Source organism: Prionailurus bengalensis, chromosome D2, assembly GCF_016509475.1.
Source record: "Prionailurus bengalensis isolate Pbe53 chromosome D2, Fcat_Pben_1.1_paternal_pri, whole genome shotgun sequence".
NCBI classification, from domain to species: domain Eukaryota; kingdom Metazoa; phylum Chordata; class Mammalia; order Carnivora; family Felidae; genus Prionailurus; species Prionailurus bengalensis.
The window spans coordinates 54,905,621-54,929,597 of NC_057351.1; the positions used below are offsets into that span (position 1 = coordinate 54,905,621).

General features: G+C 40.6%; 1 protein-coding gene across 3 annotated transcripts in view; it reads left to right on the plus strand.

The window, feature by feature from the left end:
* CC2D2B (coiled-coil and C2 domain containing 2B) overlaps positions 1 to 23,679 on the plus strand; it is a 102,729-nt gene extending 79,050 nt beyond the window's left edge. For all 3 annotated transcript variants that reach the window (XM_043597095.1, XM_043597096.1, XM_043597097.1), the window contains 10 exons: positions 2,053 to 2,151; positions 4,470 to 4,652; positions 4,818 to 5,015; positions 7,267 to 7,356; positions 10,181 to 10,294; positions 12,406 to 12,540; positions 12,919 to 13,041; positions 17,620 to 17,678; positions 19,608 to 19,785; positions 22,106 to 23,679. In XM_043597095.1, coding sequence (XP_043453030.1) covers positions 2,053 to 2,151; positions 4,470 to 4,652; positions 4,818 to 5,015; positions 7,267 to 7,356; positions 10,181 to 10,294; positions 12,406 to 12,540; positions 12,919 to 13,041; positions 17,620 to 17,678; positions 19,608 to 19,785; positions 22,106 to 22,294 — 1,368 coding nt within the window. In that variant the 3' untranslated portion in view covers positions 22,295 to 23,679. The remainder of the gene's footprint in view (positions 1 to 2,052; positions 2,152 to 4,469; positions 4,653 to 4,817; positions 5,016 to 7,266; positions 7,357 to 10,180; positions 10,295 to 12,405; positions 12,541 to 12,918; positions 13,042 to 17,619; positions 17,679 to 19,607; positions 19,786 to 22,105) is intronic.
* The last annotated feature ends 298 nt before the right edge of the window (positions 23,680 to 23,977 follow it).

Genomic DNA, 23,977 nt, shown 5'->3' on the forward strand with positions numbered 1-23,977 from the left:
TATATATGAGATAGATATAGATATAGGAGATTTATTTTTGGCTCATGGGATTATGGAAGCTGAGATATGCCACAATATGCCATCTGCAAGCTGGAGAGCCAGAAAAGCAAGTGCTATAATTCAGTTTGAGTGCAAAGGCCTGAGGACTGAGAGACTGCTGGTGTAAGTTCCAGAGTCTGAAGCCCTTGAGAACCGGGAGCTCCAATGTCTGAGAGCAGGAGAAGATGGATGTCCCAATTCAAAAAGAAAGAGAGAATTTGCCCTTCCTCCACCTTTTTGTTCTATTCAGGTCCTCAGAGGTTTGGATGATTTCTGCCCACATTGGTGAGGGCTGATTTTTACTCAGTCTATTGATTCAAGTGCAAATCTCTTCAGTAACACCCTCACAGACACACCCAGAGAAAGTGTTTTACATATGTGGGCATCCCTTAGTTCAGTCAAGTTTGCATGTAAAATTAACTATCACAATTTCCTTCTCCCAATTTGCACCATGATGGGGCTTAAGCATGCCTAGAATCAATCATAATATTCTAAACAGACCAAAATGATTAATTTCTCTTTGCACACAAATGGATGGTCTCTTTTTTACTTTAACAGGATGGCCTGTTTACTTCTTTAATGATAAGTTCCTAGAAGTGTAAGGTAGGCTCTATCCAAGGCCAAAGTGAGGATAGAAAAAAAGGGAAATCAAACCAATCTTACCAGTCTTGCAAATCTAAAATTCCCATGATAAAGCCGATCAGGACCTTGGGAAAAATAAACAATCTCTCAATAGCATAAGAAATATAACATTCCAAGCAGTCAGAGTTGGTCTATCAGTGCAATCACTTCTCAATATAGAAACCTTTCTTAGAAACTGAATGGGGCTAATAAACAAAAGAAAGAAAAAAGGAAAGGGAGGAAGGAAGGAAAGAAGGAAGAGAGAGAGGGAGGGAGGGAGGAAGAAAAAAAACTGAACTGGGCTCAGAAGACTACTAAGTAAATCAGAGAAAACTGAATTGCATGGTCTTAAGGGCTTAAGTTGAGGTAGCCTTGGGGGTTACCTTTTCCTAATTGGTACCATGCACTTAAATTAACTTAGTCATGTCAGCAAAACCTGCTTGTTTTTTATCATGTTCTATCAACCATCAAACTTCTACTCTAAGCCTGCTTTTCTCCCTGATCTACAATCTATGATGCTATTCTCCTCTGAATGTGTCCTCATCATTTCAACATATTTTCACTACAATTTAACATCTTAAAATGTTGTTAGTGGTTGTGATGTCTTGGGGGTTGAGTTAAAGTAATTTTTATTCTTTTCTCTATATTCTTTAGTGTATTTTCAAAGTTTGCTGCACTGAGCATATCTACTACAATAATGTAAATAGCTGTACATAGGCCATAAACTCCACAGTGGGTCATTATTTTGCTTTAAATAGTCAAGTGTCTTTTTTTTTTTTTTTAATTTTTTTTTTCAATGTTTATTTATTTTTGGGACAGAGAGAGACAGAGCATGAACGGGGGAGGGGCAGAGAGAGGGAGACACAGAATCAGAAACAGGCTCCAGGCTCTGAGCCATCAGCCCAGAGCCTGACGTGGGGCTCAAACTCGCGGACCGCAAGATCGTGACCTGGCTGAAGTCGGACGCTTAACCGACTGCGCCACCCAGGCGCCCCGTCAAGTGTCTTTTAAAGAAATTAAAAAGATGGGGCGCCTGGGTGGCGCAGTCGGTTAAGCATCCGACTTCAGCCAGGTCACGATCTCGAGGTCCGTGAGTTCGAGCCCGGCGTCGGGCTCTGGGCTGATGGCTCAGAGCCTGGAGCCTGTTTCCGATTCTGTGTCTCCCTCTCTCTCTGCCCCTCCCCCGTTCATGCTCTGTCTCTCTCTGTCCCAAAAATAAATAAACGTTGAAAAAAAAAAGTATTAAAGAAATTAAAAAGAAAGAAAAATATTCTTTCTGTTTACTCTGGTTTCTTTTTAAGAATAAAAAATGATTTTTTATACTTATGTGAAGTTTGTGAAATTATTCACCATGTGATTAAAGTAAGTAACAAAAATTATCTCTATTAACAGGATCCCTATTGCAAGAGCTGCAGTAGTTATTCACATATAAGAAAGAATTGGCTCGGGTCCATTGTCTTCCCTTTCTCTGCTCTTCTGCAACAATCTGAGGTAATAGAAAATGAGTATTTGCTAACTATTCTAAGTTTTTACCTTGGCTAGTAGAAACTTACTGTTATCATGAATTAGATTCTGTGATTACCAGGTTGGTAGGTCAAAGCAACCCTGTTTTTGAGTGCCCCTGGGGTGTTGGAGTATTTAAATATTCTAGCTGTCTCTAGAAAAGGAGACACCCACAAATTTATTTCTTATATGTTTAGAGTGTTTGATGATAAAGAATAATACATCTAGGGGTGCCTGGGTGGCTCAGTCAGTTAAGCGTCTGACTCTTGATTTCCACTCAGGTCATGATTCATGGATCATGGGATCAAGTCCCACGTCGGGCTCTGGGCTGACAGCATGGAGCCTGCTTGGGATTCCCTCCCTCTCTCTCTGCCCCTCCCCTGCTCATATGCACACATGTGCTTTCTCTCTCAAAATAAATAAATGAACAAACAAAAAAATAACACAGCTAGCCTTAGGTCTTGAAATAACATTAACACTTGCATATAATAGTTTTTTAGGATCAGATTCACAAATGTTCTTTGATTAATGATAAATGATTCATGGTGTTGCTTTGTGACTGGGTTCTAGGAGTTTCAGCTCCTCAGCATTGCTTATTGATAATGGTGAGACTGATGATTAGCACCTGTCTCTGTGATATCCCCACAGGGCTCTCCTGTTGAGTTGTGTAGCACAAATATGCCTACATGACCAGAAAAATAGAAAAAACCCAGCCTAGACTCTCTTTGGGGCTTTGTTAGTTAGTTATAGAGCTATGCCATCCATAGAAGTTTCAGAAATGAATTTTGTACCTCAAGGAGCTCGCCGTCTATAGAAGAAAACTAATGCTATAGTGCTTTGATAGGGGCACAAGACAGATACTATGAGAACATACAGTAGGGAGTACCTTACTCTTACTGGTTTGGAGAAGTGGAGGTATTCACAGGGGCCAGGGGTGAACAAGAGGGGTATGAGAAGGAGAAGGAAAGGTCAGAAAAGTATTTACCAAAGAGATAACTTTTGAATCAAGTCCTTAAAAATGGTTGTCAAACAAAAGAGGGCATTTGACTCAGAAGGAACTATGTGTGTATTATTAGAATTGCATTCAGCCATTTGCCACAGAAAACCTAACAATGAGTGATATAAGGGGTCTATTTATCTCACCTAAAAAGAAATCTAGATGACAGTGCAGCAGCTCAAGAATATCACATTACATATCATGTGGCTGTCATCCTCATAATTGCAAATTATTCAGTGCTCCTCCAGCCTCGTATTCATGTTGCAGATGAGAGCAGGGTGAAGCAAGAAGGGGCAGTGCGCTTTCTCAGAAAACCCTGGCAGCCTTCTTACATTTATGTGACTTGGCCACTATGTGCCTGTCATATTGCCACCTGAAACTGTTGGTGAGAAAGGAGAAGAGAATAGACATTAGGGAAGAGAGTAGAAATGCCTGCATAATATGTTATCACGAGGGATGTCATGAGGGAGCATGTTGCAAGTATCCGGACTGCAAAGAAAGAGCAATAGAGATTTAAGTTGTTGGGGTACAGGGCTTCCTACATCTGTAAATCTCCGAGTATCTCTCAGTCTCAGGCTGGACTCCAGGATAGAGAAGTAGTTAAGAATGTGGGCTTCAAAAGTGGGCAGACCTCATTAGCTGTGTGAGTTTGCACGAATTACTCAAATTCTGTAAGCCTCAGTCTCTTTATCTGCAAAGTGGGAGATTAGAGGAGTATTTACTTCATTGAGTGATATGATCTACATCAAGCACTTAGCATAGTGCCTTGCACATAGTAAGTGTTCAGTAACTATTAGCTATTACTATTAGTTATTATTATTGTAAATCAGCTCCTACCTCTGCACATGCGCACACACACACACACACACACACACACAAGATTCCTCCTCCTGTGGACCTGTGGGTTGTCTTTCCTGCTGCTGCATTTTTTCTTCTCTTTCTAGACCCAATATAAAATGTACCCAGTGTAACATGGTCTTTTAGCATCTTCTCTGAGCCTGAATTAGATCTTCTAAGAACTTCTATCACTCTGTTAGGGCAACTTGCATCCTTGCTTCATCCCTTTTCTACATCTGCCCTGTCCACATAGTGCATGTTAGACAGGGACCCAGGGTGTGGAGGGTGTGTGTGAATAGATCACCATGGGGAACCTGATCATCCTTGTGCAGGTACATACTGGTAGAACCCGCATGTGCGTACCCATGCAAGTCTGTTTCCTCTTTGGGAGAAGACTGGGACAAGCTGTACTGTATTTGACTGATGTGTATTTTTGTCATGAAGAATCTATTATATTGATATATTCTTTCAGATTAGTGGAACATTTCAGGTAAATACTCCACCAGTTTTGCTTGGGTATACTTGGAGTAAGACTCATGCATCTCCTAAAGAAGATTATAATGGGCAGAATTTTAAAGAATCTACCTTCTTAAATATTTTTGCTACCATTGAACCTCAAATATCATATGTCACCTGTAATCCAGAACTAGACAAGGTAGGTTTTGCACTGAATTGTTTTTATAGGTACTATTAAAGAAGTATAAACTTGTTTTAAAAGCTAGTAATAATTTCAAAGTGGATAAAAATGAACATTGGTTCTTGGTATTTTCCTGTGGGAACAATATGGAATAATATTGAAATATTTTGAACTTGATTCTAGTTTTCAGATCAAACAGATGTTTTCAAGAGAGCACAGATTTTTAAAAAAAGTTGTCAGGCGATGTTTCCCAACCGAAGAGTCACAGCTACTGTCTTTAATGGTGAAGGGATACAGATCTTAGTAACAAGATATATCAAGGCATTAAACCCACCTCAGCAACTCCTGGATATATTTCTTCATGATTCTAATGCAACACTTGTAAGATATGTATTTTAGTAGCTTTATTGATATATAATTCACATTACATATCATTCACCCATCTAAGGTATACAGTTCAGTGGTTTTTAGTGTATTCACAAAGTTGTGCAACCATCACCATAGTAAATTTTAGAACATTTTGTTACTCTATATTTATTTTAATTTGTTTATTTTTTATATTAACTTTGAGCATAACTTTCTTACTAAAATTGTTTTGTTTTCAAAAACAGTTTCCTGAGAGAGAAACCATCTGTGTTACAGTATGTCCTCTTGAGCCCCAGATGGGAGAAAATATTTCTTCCTGATCTCCTTCATTTCTACCCCCTTGGACTAGAGAGTCACTGTTGCTACACCAGTTCATGTGATCACACTAGCTTTGTAGTGTTTCTACCAAACTTTGGAAAATGACACAGAAAAATTCCTTTGACTTCAGGCAAAATTAAGTTATGTGTCTGGGGGCGCCTGGGTGGCTCAGTCGGTTGAGCACCCAACTCTTGGTTTCAGCAGATCATGAGCTCACAATTTTGTGAGTTCAAGGTCCGCCTCAGGCTCTGCACTGCCAGTGCAGAGCCTGCTTGGGATTCTCTCTCTTTCTGCTCCTTCCCCGCTCATGCTCGCTCTCTCTCTCTCTCAAAATAAATCAATAAACATTTTTTTTAAAGTTATGTTTCTAAAGGAGTTGTGTCCTACAAATGGCTTCTCAAAGGGTTGCTTCTCATTGTTACATGGGAATGAAGAAACTATGTTATATTTTTCTCTGTAAACTGCCATCATAACACCTCCTACCCCATCCTATGTGACTTTTCCTTTATGCATATCTATTTACCAGCTGACAAGAGAAACATACTCAAAATTGAAGTTCATATAAAATGAAGATTTATTCACTATGGACTCAAAAACTCCTACCACTTTAAGAAAGGAAAATATGAAATCAGAGCTATAAGTCTCCTCTTTGAGGCAAAAAAAATAAGCTTTGCTTAAAAGGCATCCACAAAAAATCACTTATACCTTTTGTTTATTCAGGTTTGATTGAGTCAGTTGGCTCACCTCAGAATATTTGTATTATTTTTCCACTATAAGGCTCCCTTAGCTGCACTCTAGGATGCAATAAAATATCCTAACTTAGGTTGCTTTTTGCTATGCTCTGCCTTTCCATCATGAGTTTCTTTCTGCCCATGTTTTCTGACACCCAAAGTCCAAAGAGATAATAATGCTCTAGATTTATATCAAAAACCATCTTTGCAGGTCTTTTGTTTGTTTGTTTTTTATTTTAGACAGAGTGAGAGAGAAAGAGAGCAGGGGAAAGGGTCAGGGAGTGAGAGAAAGAGAGAGAGAGAAAGAGAATCTTAAGCAGGCTCCGTGCTTAGTGTGGAGCCCAACGTGGAACTTGATCCCATGACCCTGGGATCATGACCTGAGCTGAAGTCAAGAGTCAGATGCTCAACCAACTGAGCCTCCCAGCTGCCCCAATCCTTTTTTGTTTTGTTTTGTTTTGTTTTGTTTTGTTTTGTTTTGTTTTGTTTTGTTTTGTTTTTAAATATAACTCCTAGCAACTTTGCTTATGAAGGACTATGAATCATGAAGTCAAAAACATGACCAATGTAGGAGGTCATTGGTGCATAAATGATGGCTATTATAAATCAATGAAAATGTCAGTAAACTTTCTGTGTTACTCATTATTTATTTGTATCCCTTTCTACTTTCCTATTTTAGTCCGAGTCCTTGTCTCTAGCCCAGTAGGGGGAACAATCCACAGTGTAACTTCTGTTGTTTGAGAAAGCAAGCTGTACCAACATCTTCCTGCTCCAATAACTTGTAACAAGCTTGTATTAATAAAAATAATTCTAATAGATTTGGAACCTAAAAGCAAATCAGTTTTGCTATTCTTCAATATATTTTTAAAAAAATTTTTAACAGTTGTAATTTAAAGTATATAGGTAATATATATAATGTTTAAATTTTCTAGAATTTATTACAGTGAAGCATAGTGGTTAATGGGCATCCTCTGGAGTCAGGCTAACTTGGGCTTGTTCCCAGAGATTCCATGCACTGTGTTAGCTGTGTGACCCTGGGCAAGTTATCCTAGCATGCTATGATTTTTTTTTCCTCTTCTGTAAAACAAAAATAATAATAGTATGTGCTTCATGGGCTTATGGGATACACTAAATGTGATGGTCATGCATGTAAAATACTATGCCCGGTGATGGGCATATAGTATGCACTTAATAAATGTTAGTTAATATTATTCTAGGACCTCATTGCTCGCTTTGTATCTTTGATTCCTGTTGTGCCCGATGTTCTGGATGAAAATGATGGTTTTGATATATGGATGACATCAGAGGTAACAAATTATGTTTTATAATTCAAATATATAGTATTTCTTACTTTTCTCATAAATAGATTTTTAAAAATAGTATGCACATATGTAATACTTTGTTTTGTGAAATTTGACATCATTTGATAATTTAATACATCATAGGCAGCTCTATCATAATCCATAGAAATAATTCTCAAGATGGGGCGCCTGGGTGGCTCAGTCGGTTGAGCGTCCGACTTCAGCTCAGGTCACGATCTCACGGTCCGTGAGTTTGAGCCCCACGTCAGGCTGTGTGTGGGCTGATGACTCAGAGCCTGGAGCCTGCTTCTGATTCTGTGTCTCCCTCTCTCTCTGCCCCTCCCCCGTTCATGCTCTGTCTCTCTCTGTCTCAAAAATAAATAAATTGTAAAAAAAAAAATAAAAAAAAAGAAATAATTCTCAAGAGGAACAATCTATTCAATGTTATAAGTGGTAGCTCATGAATATTTTCATCCAATGGAAATTCCAGGAGTACAATATTATGACATCCTCCAGACAGAACTTGGCTTGTCACTATGGAGCTGGACAGACACTGAGTCTAGGGCAAAGACCACCCCTTCTCAGAAGCTTTCCCCAGTCTCCCCACATCTCAATGAAGAGCATGCATAGCAATGCTCTTTCCTCAGCACTTGGATTAAAATTCTCTTTAAACTGGTCACCAAATAGAATAGAGGCCCCATGCAATATTTGAGACATATTTATACTAAAAATTTATTTATACTAAGTGCAGATTTAATTGGCCATCCTATGTTTTCCACAAATCTGGCAACCCTAAGTAGAGCACTTTTTTCAGTGCTCTTATATTTAGTTGCTTATATATTGACTCTACACCCACACTCTGCACATATACATCCCAAGTTTAATCTCTTTGAATGAATAAGTAGATTTGATTATTATTTATTTTTATGTAAAGTCAGCAAGCATTCAACAAATATTTTTGATTGAAAATTACTAGTATGATAGGAGCCTTAGAGAGGGACACTTTCCATCTGGAGCCAATGGTCCTGGTACTTATCTAGAATGTTTTAGAAGTTAGAGTTGAGCTGAAATGGATCTAGGGGGCACAGGGCTAACTTAGTAGGTCACTGTCTTTTGGTAAGTGAGAACAAGGGAGACAAGCATGTGGTTCCAGTGATTCAGTAATTCAAAAATCTGGTAGAACTCAAAGAGGTCATTAACTGTAGACTCTTCTGAGACTCTCTCATCTAATCAAAATGTGTTCATGGGTATTATAATCCTGCAGAACATTGAAAGAGCCTCTAAAATAGCTAAAAAATAACCATAAAAATAACCATTCAGGCAAATACTAGTACTCTCGAGTCCCTCCCCACCCCCAACCACCAATCCAAACAATACCCATTACCGAGAGGTTATTACAAGTATGGGATTCCTCTTGGCTAATGTCTTCCCACTGACATGAACTCTTTGGCCATGGGATGCCCATGATATATGACTATTAGGCTGTCACAGGACAAGTGTTATTTTCTCCTTCCTAACACACAGTCTGTAGAGAAAAACAAACCTTGGTTCAAATCCCACTTCAACCACTTAAGAGCTTTGGGACCTAAGATAGATCATTTAGCTTCCTTGGACCTCGACTTCCTCATCTGTGTCATACAGAGGTTTTGAAAGGATAACATATATGCAGGTATCTGGAACTTCGTATGTTAGTTACCTGTTCTCACCTGTTCTCTCCTCCTCTTATGAAATCCAGTCAGGGCAACCTCCTTGGCCTAACAATGAAGACCAATCATACTTTGCCCTTCACTCTTCTGTTCACACTTTTCTTTCAGAGGAGCCATGTTACCATCCTCCCTAAACTCCATCCCTCACCACCATGTTCTGCCAGTGTGAATAGATGTGACCATATCAGTTATTAAAACACTGAAATGCTTTCATACAGAATGGTAAATAGTCACTTCCTGAGGTCCCACATCCCCCACCTCCCTGGCCACTACAGCCCTTTACAGAGGACTGTACTGAACTGGAAGGCACGCGTCCTGTCTAAATGTTGCAGCTGCTATTCAACAACAACAGACTTGCTGTATGAACATTTGGGCCCGTTTATGTTGTTAGATCTTCTGATTTTTTTTCAAGGGAAGCCGGAAATGTAGAGTTTTAGATGAGCTCTCCCAATTTTAAAAAACATTCCAGGGCCAAACAAAAAACACACCTTTAGAGTAGAACTAGGTCATAGACCACCAGTCTGCCACCTCTGTCGTGCTTTTACTCTCTTGCAACAACTGTTTTACTAGGCACCCTATATTTGACTACACCCAGCCCCAACTGTCCAGCCTTTTTAGTTGAAGATGTTTCAATCATCTTCCTGACCGGGCTTCAACTCCAATCTCTTCCTCTCTGTGACTTGAGAGCACTCTATTGATACATGACAGTGTATAGCTCCATTGACCAAAGGATCCTTTCCCCTAAAAACTCTATGGGATTTCCTATCACATGAGGTTTTCTTAGAATATCAGTCCATATGTCCCTGTTTGCCCAGGGCAATTTAATATTTGTCCTTAACAGAAACGTTCTAGATTGGATGATAAACTGGTCACTTGCACAGTATCCACATTAATTGCCCCACAGTAGAGTGACCCCTATATTCCAAGCTAGTGTTCTCGCCAGTGTTTTCAAAGGCAGAAGGTACCAGACCTTGCAGCTTTGCGGTCAGTCATCCCAGCGACCTGGCAAAAATATGTGTGTTTGAAGCTGGAGGGAGGAGAGGGGCCCAAGTCTGTTGGATGCTTGCATTGCTTATCTTTCTCTTCCATTTTCTTCTGGCCTTGTTGCTTTTCTTTTGCCTTAGCGCTGCATCAGTTTGGCTATTGGGAATAAGGAAGAGCATGCCATACTGCTCTGTAATTTCTTTCTGTATTTTGGAAAGAAAGCTTTAGTCGTCCTGGGGACTTCAATGTTGGAAGTAAGTGCTGGTGTTAATATTTACATAGTGTAAACAAAACTAATCAACTTTCAGCTGTAAGTTTAAAAGACCTCAATCCCAATTTTCCTTCTTTTCACAAGCTAATTGGGGAATTTCATGGGCAACCAATGATTTAGTTAAGAGGATAATGTTGGTTCATCCAAATGACCACAGTGTAAAGAAAGGCTTTCCTTTCTTTTCTTTGTAAAACTGTACTAATAATAGTGCTACTTCATGGGGCTACTAAAATGTTAAATTACATAGTGACTGTGTGGCACTGAGAATAGCACCTTGGTCCATGGTGAAAACTCAATAGTCACCACTTGGTGGTGGTGGTGGTGGTCTAACAGTTATAGTGATGGTTGTAGGAGTTATTAACCATCACCACCACTATCATCTTTATAATTTTCTAATACTATATTTAAAGATCCTTAAGAAATACTTCTCCTTATTCTTCATTTCTCTCTTTTTAGTCATTCAAGAAGTGGGCCTGCAATTTGAATTTACCTACTGACATTTTTACACCTTAATTATATACTCCTGCATTCATACCTCCAGAACACTACCTTCCTTTGGACTGTTTCTATTTCTACCACGAATATCTTGATGAGGGTCAAGATTTCCAGTCTCGTTTTAGGCTTTGTGTTGTGATCACTTATTTCTCTATGTTTCCTTGGCATGGCTTATTATTTGTTTTAGCAGGCTAAAAGCTTGTGGTTAATTTCCCCCACGATCCCCCTGTGTAGGTTTAAGTGCCACTAGATGGCAGTAAACAGTCAACAGTATTTCAACAAATATTTGCATTTATGCCTGCGAGTCAACACCATGGGTGGTAGGTACTTCGGCTGTGTGTTTCACCTCAGCTCTGTGGTTGAGGCGAAGCCTCCCCCTTCCTGAAAAGAAGCCAAGCACAGTGATAAAGAACAAGAGCTTTGGAGAGACTAGGCACAGTGTTAAGAATATGTGTTTGGGGGGGTCAAAGAGCGGTTGAAAACCCAGCAATGCCATTTACTAACTGTATAGTCTCAGCCTTGTTTACTTACTTTTCTGAACCTCAGTTATCTTCCCCATAAATAGGACTATATGGTTACACTACACAAGCCCTTCAACCTCTGACTCTATCTGAAAGATGAGCATAATGATCACCCCTACCTCAAAGAATTTGGAGTGAATGCAAGTGAAAAATTTAGTGTGAATGCTGAGCATGGTGCCTGGTGCACATATTCCAATTAAGTGTTCAGTAGTCTTTATTATTACCTGAAATTGTTATTCTTTGCTAATAAAACTTTGCACTTAAAAAGGTATGTTAAGAACAGAATAATAACATAATGACTACTTTTATTCTTCAGATGGTCCCCTGTATACTTTCTCTCTAGCCTCCAATGCCAGATCTTATGCTCAAAATTAACTTAATGACCTTTTAACTTCACTTGGCTTTTTCAGAGCCTTCGGCAAGTGTCCATTTCCTAAATTCAGTCCCCAAGTATATTCCACTCAAAGCAGGGCTGGCCTATACAGTGCTTTTGTGTGCATTAGACCAAAGTGTCCCTACCTTAAAACACTTCAGGGGCGCCTTGGGTGGCTCAGTTGGATAAGCATCCTTCAGCTCGGGTCATGATCTTGTGGTTCGTGGGTTCAAGCCCCGCATCGGGCTCTGTGCTGACAGCTCAGAGCCTGCTTCAGATTCTGTCTCCCTCTCTCTCTGCCCCTCCCCCGCTCGCACTCTGTCTCTCTCTGTCTCTCAAAAAATGAATAAACATGTTAAGAAAAATTAAGAAAAAAACACTTCAGTGCTAGCTGTTGGGAAATTGTCAAAACATACTGATTTTTCTAGAGCAACATGTTTCATTGCTGTGAGGGTAAACCTTACAGGGCTGCACATGGCAGCACCAGCTCAGAAGTTCTCTCATTTGAATCCTCATGCTAGCCTGGGCCTGAGGAGTTCTAGAGCTTTAGCTTTTTTCCTTTTCAAAAAGACTTTGAAGACTCCCCCCAAAAAGACTTGTAGAACTCAAAGATATCATATACTTACATTACAATTTCCACATACAAAAATGAGTTGAATCAACCACCTGCCAAAAATGACGTTAACCATCTTTTTCCTCACACAGGGGCAAGTAGCTTATGTATTAACTCAAGAAACTGATGAATATTTGCTTTGGAATCCATTAACTGGGCAATGTCATAAGCAGTTTGACCCATTTTGTCCCTTACAAAGTGTGGACTGTTTGTTTGATGATGGAAATGTAAGTATCTGGGGAAAGAAGTCTTATTTGGAGTTAATATCCTCAAGAGTCAGGCAGTTCTCCTCTACTCTGGCTCTACATTAGAACCATGTGGACTCTGAAGAAAATACAGATGTTCAAGTAGAATCCCTGGGTTATGGAGCCAGGGATTCTTCATTCCCTAAAGTTCCCCAGGTGATTCTGTAGTGCCTCCAAGGTTGAGAACCAGTGATCAATCTAATGTTCACATGCCCGTGGAATCTCTACCTCCTACCTCAGAACCTCCCTGGGCTTCTACCTTTGCTGGGTAGTGGGGCTGTAAACTTTTTCTCCATCCTAACCAGTAAGGGCTTTGTGCTCTCATGTGCCTATACCGATTTTATGTTAATGTTTTAATAGGTCTGGTTTAATATTCAACAAAATAATACACCAATGGCTGTACATTTTGACTATTCAAAAGAAAGTTTCTGGAAACAGTTGCTTCCAAAAGATTTCCAAGGGACAAACGCACAAAGCATACAGGTAAACTAAATTCTTCTCAGGTGTGTCTGTATGAAAGCTACCATCGGTTCTAATCTTTACCAGTTGTGCCAGCTCTCGTTATGTTTATACAGCTGATTGCAGACTGAGTGATTTGGCAATGCTAATAAAATCTAGTTTTCTCTGCCATCCAGCCTGAGTTTGGGCTACTCCTATCATACTCCTCTACTTGCAGAAAAGAAGAATCGAAAGAAGTCATCATCTTCAAAGTGAATGTAGATTTTAAAGGGAAAAAATGTAAATGTTTATTCTAAAACTGAAAATATAATGTCAAGATGGTGTCGTAAGTTTACCTTGACCTAGCCCTCTGCTCCACATCCATGGTAATGATAAAATATAAAGATTGAAAAAGAAAAGGTTTACCTGGGCTCCAAACCATGACAATGATCTCATGGAGTAGAAACAGGACAGAAATACTAGCAATGAGTAGGGCTGAATGAAGGACGGCAACAAGGTCTGAAAACGGTTCATGAAATCCAGGGAACCGGGCCAGCCTCACTTTTCGAAGCTAGGGATTGGGATGGGTCCCCCTGCGTCACTACTCTCAAAAGAAGATGGAGAAGAAAAGCTGCAGACCCAGTGCCAGGAGAACCGAGGCAGGGGTGGAAGCACAGACCTGAGGTCAAGAACGACGGAATTACCAGGTGGCTCAGCCAGTGGATCTGTGGTGCACGTGACGGCCCTTTGTGAGGGACCCCAAATTCCACTTCAGTGGCTGTTTCTGGATCAAGGCCCCCGGCATGGCAAGGTGTAGGCAATTACAAAATCCATAAACTAAGAGCTATGAGCCGAGAAGAAGTGAAAGTTAAAAGAAGATAGTGGAAATATATAGTAGAAAAATAGGCAGAAAACAATTCATAGAAGCAGAAACTTGAATGCTCAATCTCACTCACAATCAGGAAAATACAATTTAAAACAACAAAGCACCTCTTTACATGGTTAAGATTGGCCAAAAAAAAAAAAAAAAAAAATTTAAGTGTGATCATACCAAGTGCTGGCAAAGAGGGAGAAGCGGTGGGAGGGTAAATTGCTGTAAGTGCTCTGGAAAGCAGTGTGACGAGATCTGATAAAGCTGAAGATGCTCAACCTTTGACCCACCAGTTCATCTTCTCAGCATATATCCTAGAGGAGCATGCACAGGAAGACAGCCGAGTACAACAGTGTTCTTTATAGAATTGCTTGAAATAGGAAAAAAATGAGAAAAGAATTCATCAACCAGAAAAAGAATACATGAGTTGTGAAGTACTCATAGTATGATTTCTTCTATGTAACAGAAGAAAAAAAAGTATGAACCAACTTACACTAGTTCTCAACTTGACTGTACCTCCATTATATCAGAGTCGCTGAGGGTGGGACATACACACCCATGTTATTTAAAGCTCCCCGGGTGATTCCAATGTGCAACTGAGGTTGAGAGTCATTGATCTAGAGCTATGAGTATCAACAGGAATGAATATAAAACAAAGTAATGTCAAGCAAAATGAAAAATATATGAAATGACACGCATAGTACAAAATCACTTCTATGAAGTTTGAAAATGATGTGCTGTTTATGTATATATGGACACATATTGATGGTGTAAAATCATTCCTAGAAATGATACATACCAAATTTAGGTTAAAGGTGACCTTTGGAGAGAGGAAAAAAAGGAATGAGGTCGGGGAGCAACATACAAAGTACTTCAAGTCTGTAATGTTTTACTTCTTTTTAAAAAATCTAAAACAAATATGCAAGAATGCAAAGGTGAGATGTAGCTAAGTGGTAGGTATGATGGGTGGATTTTCATTACCTTGTTCTCTATGCTCATCTATATATTTGAGCCATTTCACAAAATCAGAAGGAATGCATGGAAGTTACAGAGAGGGGATCATACAGTACCAAACTGTACAAAGAATGTCTCTCCCTTTCAACATCTCTTTCCCACTCTCTAAGAAATAAACACTGTTAGTAGTTACTTGTGCATCCTTCTAAACATTCTCCGTGTGATGCAAGCATGCGTATATATGTATACATATTTCCTGTTGTAAAGTCATTTTAAAGAAGGGGAAGTGTAGTTATCTCTCTAGAGCAAACAACATTTTCAGCATCCACAGGCCATGCCTTGCTTTTCCCATCCCAAAGTTGCAACTGATGTATTGCCGCCTCTGGCAGCGAGGTGACATATTTAGAGATGAGGGTTTTTTTGTTTACTGTTAATCATTCTATTAGGGCTTCAGTGAAATGTTGCTTGTGTGCCTGAGCTATGTGAGGCATCAGTACCACAAGGAAAACATGTGTCTCAGTATTGCCAGGACTTGTGTTCTCAAGGAGGAAAGAGAAGGGAGCAGGCAATTGCAGGACAGAGTGGTAAATGCGATCACAGAAGAAATGAGTGTGCTTTTGGGAGCGTGCAGCAGAGGGCCTGAGGGGAAGGACAGCTTCTGGGGCTTCCTGGGTAAAAAGCAGTGACCAGCAGAGTGAGGAAGGTGAGCAGGAGCTGGCCTGGAGGAAGGTCAGAGTAGAGAATAGTCCCGGCAGAGGAGAGGACACAGCAGGCATGACAACCAGCAGGTGCAGGCAGGTGTCTGTCGAGCTAAAAGGCCAGCTTGGCTGCGGCCAGGGGGTGAGCAAGACAAGCTCAGGGGTGAGCAGAGTCCTGGTAAGGACATGGGCGCCTGTCCTCAGGACAGTCAGAAGCTAATATCACTAAGGCAAGGGCTGCCGTGATCAAAATTGTAGTTTTTAAAAGCCACTCTGCCCAAGTATGGAAACAAAACCTTTTGTCATGTCGAATCTATAAATATAAAACCCAGTATTGCATTTGACTTGCATCTCTGTTCTTTCTTGTGGATTAATGGCCCTCAATCATCTGTCTTGCAACACACATCCCAAAATAAACCACTATCTGTGGTGAACACTTGTTTTTTTGTCACAATTGTGAACCCAAATTTGGGTGTGTAAGATGAGCGTGTGGGTACTCAGAGATGAAGTTAACAGGGAGATCCTCTTGAAGTTTTAAAAGATATGAATTCCCTGAAAGAAAGGGCCTTTGCCAAAGAAAGCAAGTGGACTAACACCTCATAAACTTACCGAGTTAACGTTAACCCAGGCCTCTTTTTCAGGCCTGAAGGTGGCCTAACTAATCCACTAGTTACCTGACGGAGGGAGGGGCCGGGGAGGGGAGTGGGGGCCTTGGAGGGTTACACAGTGGTTGGTGGCAGCAATAAAGGCATTCAGTTTACCTGTGCTGTCTGGGACAGCTGGTGGCCCTGCAACATGACGTTGGAGTTCATAGTTTCCTTTTTCCAGTGTCTCCCCTCTCCTGGAGGAATCTGTTGTGGGGGAACTCCCTGTGCCTGGGACTGTTGTCTAATCTATCCATGGTGGCATCAGAACCCTGGCAGATTGCTGGGCCTTGCCCTGTGAGTTTCTAATTCAGCGGGTACCACATGGGGGCTGAGAATTTGTATCTCTAACAAGTTCCCAGGTGTGAGGTTGCTGGTCCAGGGGCCACACTTCTGGAACCACTGGCTTAGATCATCACCTGACAGACTGAATCTTCTCAATCACTCTTGAAATATTCTAGCCCCTAGAGGTCTGAAAACTGTTGCCCTCTTATTGCACAAGCCTCCTTCCGCCCATCTCCCTATCTCTACAGCTACCTCTATTTCTCAGTTCAGGAATGCTCAAAATAAAAATGCCCAAGCCCAGCCCCTCTGTCTTGTCCATGTGAGCCCTGCAGGGAGGGACATGCACACAAAGACCTGGCTCCTGCCAGCTGGAAGAAAAGGATATTCAACCAAAGAAGGAAGATAACAAACCGTGTTAAAAGAGTAGTAGGGCGCCTGATTTGGTTCAGTCGGCTGCGCGTCTGACTCTTGGTTTGGCTCAGGTCATGATCCCAGGGTCATGGGATTGAGTCCTGTGTGGAGCTCTGCACTGAGTGTGGAGCCTGCTTGGGATTCTCTCTCTCTTTCTCTCTCTCTCTGCCTCTGCCCCTCTCTCCTGCTCATGCCCTCTCTCTCTCTCTCTCTCTCTTTCAAAAATTTTTTCAAAAAATGAAAGAGTAGTAGTAATAATACCTGATTTTATTGAACGATATGTGCCAGGCTTTGCATATATTACTTTATATCAAAATCTTCACAAGACCCTAGGGAAGTAAGTACTATTATTGTCCCTTTCTTAAAGATGTGGTATCGGAGACTTGGAGAAGTTAAGTGACTTCACCAAGGCCACAGTTAATAAGTGGACGAGACTAGTGCAGGTGCCGAAGATTTTCTGGTATAACCAATAAGCATGTCAAATGTTTGTTTGAATAAATGAATGTGGCCAGCAGACCTGTCTTACCCAGGAAAAATACCTTGTAAATCCTCTCCTCATCCCGCGCTCTGGTGAAGTAATACTAAAATCAAAGGAAACACTGTGATCTGTGTTTTACCTTTGTGCTTCTGTGGTGGAGTGCTTTTGCCACATGAAAGTGGTTTGGGTTCCCCTCATTATAATTAGCACTCCAGGGGTGACTGTGATGTCAAAGTGGTCTCCCTAGAATCTTTATAACTTTCAGTTGTCTGTATGTTTCAGCCTGAGGAAATAATTTATTGTGAGACTAATAAAAGCATGATAGAAGATCTAAAGAGCAGGTATGACCTTTATTTATATATTACGATTACTACGTTTTCTCCCTTATCTCTTGCTCCTTTCAGTTCTCCAACCCAGGCTCTCAAAATACCTATTAGATTCAGCAATAGAAGCAAGAGATGGAGGTTATGGTAGTGTCTTCCACTGAGTCATTGACTTTTGGTCCGTGCATCAAAAAGCAGTTCCTCTGTCATTCCAGGACACTCCTTATAAAAGACCATCTAAGTTAAAAAGTGGTTGCCTCTGGAAAATATTGTAGGGCTACTGCTGGGAAGTTCTCAACACAGACACCTGTTGAAGTTATGGTAACAATAATGCAGTAACTAATACTTCTTGAAAGGAAATGAAGGTAAATGGCCCACCACTTGGAGTATGGAAAAAACATCCAAGTTGGGTGGTAGAAACATCAATATTGTCCCTCATCGGCACTCCCCACTTCCCCAAACACACACACACACACACACACACACACACACACACACACGTCCCAAGGAGTTGTTCAGTCAAGCTGAATAAGTTTGTCAAAGTCACAAACTTTACAGCAGGGCTTGCTTCTACTCCAAATGTGTCAGAAGCTTCTAGATCTTATTGTCTCCAGTGACTCATGCTGACATAGCAGGCTGCCATATAAGCCCCTACCAACTAATCAAAACAAAACATAACAAATAATATTGCCACTCCCTTCTGTCACTAGTACACAACTCCCACCTCTTATTTCCTTCCTTCTTCCCCAGTTCTTAACAAAAAAAGGAAGCAATGCAGTAGAGAAATGATTCCAACTTCTGGTTTTCATCAGAATCACTTCTAGAACTATTTTAAAAAATAGATGCCAGGATCCCAGACCAGACCTGTTGAATCAATACCTGAAGGTGAAATATGTTGATAAAGCCCTACAAGTAGTTCTGATGCTTAGCCGCTTCTGGGACTCTGCAAACTCCAAAACTACTCAGTCACACTACAGACTCAGCCAGGAGGAAATTCCCAGTGGCTTTTTGGTTTTTTTTTTTTTTTTTTTTTTTTTTTTTTTAATTTTTTTTTTTTTCAACGTTTATTTATTTTTGGGACAGAGAGAGACAGAGCATGAACGGGGGAGGGGCAGAGAGAGAGGGAGACACAGAATCGGAAACAGGCTCCAGGCTCTGAGCCATCAGCCCAGAGCCCGACGCGGGGCTCGAACTCACAGACCGCGAGATCGTGACCTGGCTGAAGTCGGACGCTTAACCGACTGCGCCACCCAGGCGCCCCGTGGCTTTTTGTTTTTAAGCACACAGTGATTCTGTGTAAAGATGAGGCTTCTCAAGGGGCCCCGTCAACCAACGTACACTGTCCCTGGAATAATCTACCAGCAGGCACTGTTTAAGGGGCTGAATACAAAGGCACAAATCTCTGCCTTTATGGAGTGTACATTCTAGCGGGGGAAACTGATCATCATACTTATCAGTCTGTGCCTCATTTCCTTCCAACCATGCTTGCTGTATTAACTAATCTAATAAATCCATCCCTGCTGACATCACCCAGACCAGATATCTGAACTTTCATAAATGCAGTTTCTTGGAAACACAATATTTTATGACAGAGGAGGGCCCTGGAGAATGGGGATGTCAGTCCAGTGATCAGACAGTAGACGTTGTCACATCACACCCAGTAGGCAGCTGTCTACACACAGGTAACCAGAAAAGAGATGTGCCTTTGAGATCCAACTGTTGGCTCTCCTGGGAAGCTTCTTGCTTTCCCAAGCCAAGCAAGTGCCTGCTTCTCCCCAACTTGATTAATGTGAATGATGGTAGATATTCTTAGCCATGAAGGTCTGGTTTATCCTAAATAAAATTAAAAAAAATATTCTTGCACTTGAGTAAAGTGACAACACTCTTATCACTCTTATTACATGAATTGTAATTTGTCATAAAATAACCTTTGCATTTTTACTTTAGGATTGAGAGGACTCTGAAATGTAAAATGATGGAATGGCGACCTAAACAGCCAACACGCTGGAATCGACAATGTACTTATATTTTGCAAAAAATCCTTCCTAAGCTAGAACTTGGCACTGGAAGCTTTGTTTTGTCTGAAGAAGAGGGTGAATTTGAAAGGCTACTCCAATTTTATTGGGTATGTGTATGATTTAGTGCATTAATGACATTTGTTGTATCTATGTTGTTAATTGCTAGGGAATAGTAATCTTCAATATCCCTGAAATGCTTTTTTATCTTGATCCTAGACAACAGATGATAAGGCATTAAAATACATTTATTTTTAGGCTAAGCAATTTCAAATAGACTGAACAACTATTACCATGACCACACTGCATGACGTTTTCTTGACATGTTTTATGTTATATAGCCACAAAGTTTGGAAAAAGAGATGAACAAAAGAAAGTCACCTGTAAATAAGAAATTGAAAAATGATCTCTGGTTGGTAGTAATAGACTAGATTCTCTGTCCTTGGTTCTGGGCAAGAGGACTCCAGGCAAGCTTTGATACCTTTCACATGCAAAATACTCCCAAATTTCTGTATCCAGCCTGGTCTTCTTTCCTGACCTCCTTTCTTATATATTTGCCAACACATTTGTCATCATCTTGGTTGGTTAAAAGGTATCTCAAACTCAACAAGTTTATAAACAGACATGGTGGGCATTTGGTATATTGTTTTTCCCCTACCTACCACCAGCTCTTGACATCCTGTCACTGACTCTTCCCTGTGAATTGATCCAATGGGTTTTTGAAAGCCCCAGCCTCCCAAGAGTGAGATTCTTTCCCCCTACCATCTCGTAGACTAGACATTTTCTAGGGAAACCCTCTGAGAGAAGAAAAGAAGGAATCTGTCTGGAGTTAAGTACTTAAGCTGTCAAAGAGGGATCTGTGGGTGCTATTTATTCATGAATAGGGAGGAAGTTGCTTTTATTTGCATTAAAAAAAAACAGAATTAGTGGTAAACAGATAAGCAAAGCAATATAAACCGAGGCTAATATAAGCCAAGGTTTAAAACGTGTACTTTCTTTGTAAAATTATCTACTTAGTAACACATAATCATAAACCTGAGCTTAATCTTGTGGTTTGGATTCAAACCCCGGTTCAACCATTTATCACTAGTTTTGACCAAGTTACCTAACTCCTTTATACTTTCCACCCCACTGGGCAAGATAAACAGGGATAAAAATAGTTAATCTGGTTTGTGGTTCTGGTGAGGATTAAATGAGCTGCTACTTACCACAGCACCCAGCACTTAGCAAATGTTCAGCAGATGTTTATTATTATTTGTATTACATGTGACAGGCCTTGTGTTAGGCACTGGGGTTATGACAGTAAACAAGACAGATACAATCTTGTGCATTCACAGAAACTACAGGCTAATGAGACAGACCAGAAAACATGTAATTGCAGTCTAGTTTACGAAGTAAGTTAGGGAAGGACAGCATCCTATTGCAGCCACATGGGAAGAACACATGAACAGATTTAAGGATCAAGAAAAGCCTCCTGAAGTAAGCAATCTAAGGCTTGAAAGAGGTTTCTGATTGTTATCTGCATCTTATTAAATAGATAATTTTACATAGGACCATGTACCATAATCCTTTAATCCTGTCACACAGTTGTCACTTAATAAATATAAATTGAATCAGTGTTAAATAAATTCTTCCATAATGCTCACTTAAATACCTCATTTGTAGGACCAAGTAATATTCCCATTGGCAGTTTGCTATTCTAGAAAGGGTGCACGTATTTGGAGTGTTAAGTGTGAGGGCTGTGGTATCTGGCTTTGTTCCTCTCTCTCTGGAAAGTGGGAATTATAGTAGAACCTACCTCATAAGGTTATTTGAGGATTAAGTATGTATGTGAAGCATTTAGTACTGTTCCTGGAACACGGTTGATGAAGTTTTGGGGGTGATAGTGGGGTCTGTGGGGTCCAGAGGCAATGGCCAAGAAAGAATTCTTGAAGATGTCTTTGGTGCAAAAAGGTTATTTTTTAAAGCATGGGGACAGGACCGGTGGGCAGAAAGAGCTGCCCCAGGAGCAGGAGGAGAGACTGGTTATATACTCTGGAGTGGGGGAGGTAGAGTCCAGGGGAAGTTTCCAGTGAGATTTTCATATGCTAAAGAAGACTCACGAGATACTGGAGGCCTAGCTATTGTCAAGCTAAGGTTGTTTTTCCCTCTAGCAAAGCATTAACATTAAGATAGCAGGGAGTTCCTGGAGAAACATTTTACTCCGCCAGCCTCAAGTGTTTGTCAATGGGCTGCAGGTTATAAGGAAATTTAATTCTATCTACCATTTTCTTCTGCCTTGTTTCCCACATCAATTGTAAGCACCTAGAAAATAACATTACTTCGTGACTACCATTTTTTGAGGCTTCTGTAATATTTTTGCATACAATAATTCCTGACTGCCTACATGCCTGTAGCATGGGTTTACATGTTATTCTGTCTTTTGTCTAGGTCACAGGATTTCCTATGCAGATGCCATACACTGATGTGCAGTCAATTATTGACGCTGTGTATCAAACTGGAATTCACTCTTCTGAATTTCCCCAGACAGAATTTGCTCTAGCTGTATACATTCACCCATACCCAAACAACGTATTATCTGTGTGGGTCTATTTGGCTTCCTTAGCTCGACATGAGTGAAAAGGAAGAAGGAAAAAGGAAAAAAAAAAAAAAAATAGGCCTTGGGCCCCTCGCCCAAAGCAATCAAGACTTTTCCGGTACTTTAGATTTTGCTACTTATCCTCAAATCCAGCCAAATGTGAGCCCGATTGTTGGTTCTCTTATAGAGTTAGGCACCATGGAGACCCACTCCCTGAACCTTTGAGAATGAGTCTAGATGACCTCCCGACCTCTTCAAGGAAAACACTTCAGTCAGTCTGGTGGCCTTCAGTCACTGTCTACAGTGGGTCTTATCATGGGAAAGAAGTAATTCTGGCCCCTACCTTTTAAGCCAGTATTACTCAAATCGTAGGCCTCACACCAGCTCAACTGAATCACCTGGAGAGCATTGTTGAAAATGCAAATTCCCACATCCCCCTAAGACCTACTGAATGGGAACCTTTGGGAGTGGAGCTCCAGAACCCACATTATTTTAAACAAGCTCCCTAGATCATTCTGATGACCTGTTAAGAGTGAAAACCCCGCCTTTTAGAATGCTGTCATTACCAAAGTGAGGCTGGTACTTTTGACGCGGTTCTGATGCAATTCCAGGTAGAAGATACTCAAGTACAAACTCCAGGTCATTGCCTCTCCAAAGATTATTTCACTGGTTAAGAGTAAAAGAAAAATCTGCCAGGTGGGGCTGAGGGCTGAGGTCAGCTTCTGGGGCCTCCTAAAAGTTTTCACTTGGCATGCTACTGACTTGAAGTTCTTTCAGCTCCTAGTATTTGGAAGGGCTTCCCAAGAAGCTCTAACATGCTTTCCCGATTCTGTGAGAAAGGGAGAAAATGGTCTTACCAAATCTCAGGGCTCCTTTTCTCCTTAGTGAGGAGTCCGCCATTTTGCTTCTCGCACTTTTCTGCTGCTTTCCTTTCCCAGCAGTGACTCCAAGGAGGCCTCTCTAGATCCTAGGAGCCTTGAGAGAGAGTGGACAGGGATCTAAGTCAGAAGCGCTGTATTTTCTTCTATTTGGTTGTTCTGTGCTTCACTGAGAAAAGTATTTATACAGTTTACTTAAATGTTGCATAATTACTTACTCTAAAAAAAAAAAAAAACCAAAGGTACAGATTTCCAAAGGTTGATGAAAGCTTTTTTTGTATGAGGTAAAAACAGGAGAAAGAAAATTCACCTCTCCCACAAGCTGGAGTTTCTTGGGTCACTCTCACAAGCAGAGATCCCCCCAAATACATCCCCAGGGACTCCTCAGTCTGAATTCTGTCCTGCAATGCACCTGCATGGGCTGGTGCCAGGGAAGACCTCATTTATGTGCAGTGATGTTAGTCTTGGACGAAACTTGTGACTACCTAAGTAAAATAGTAGAGATGTGGGTGAAGAGAACGCTTTTTCTCCAAGATTAAAACCTAAGTGTGTGTATCCCCTAGCTGATCAGAATTTTTGTTCTTATTTGAATGTTCTATGAAGTTTTGTTATTAGCAAGTCAACCATATTGATTGGGGTAGCAATAAATGATGTCTATGGAAAGACAATGTTGACAAAAAAATACTGAACTCACGCAGTTCATTTCTGTGGCACCTTCAATATTTACATAACTATTTTGTTAGTCATTTATGGTTTTCAAATTGATAGGCCACTTAAGAGTTAGGTAGAAAGTATTCATAGGCAAGCATAGAGAACCCTTCTGTATCATATGGTTTTTTTTGCAGG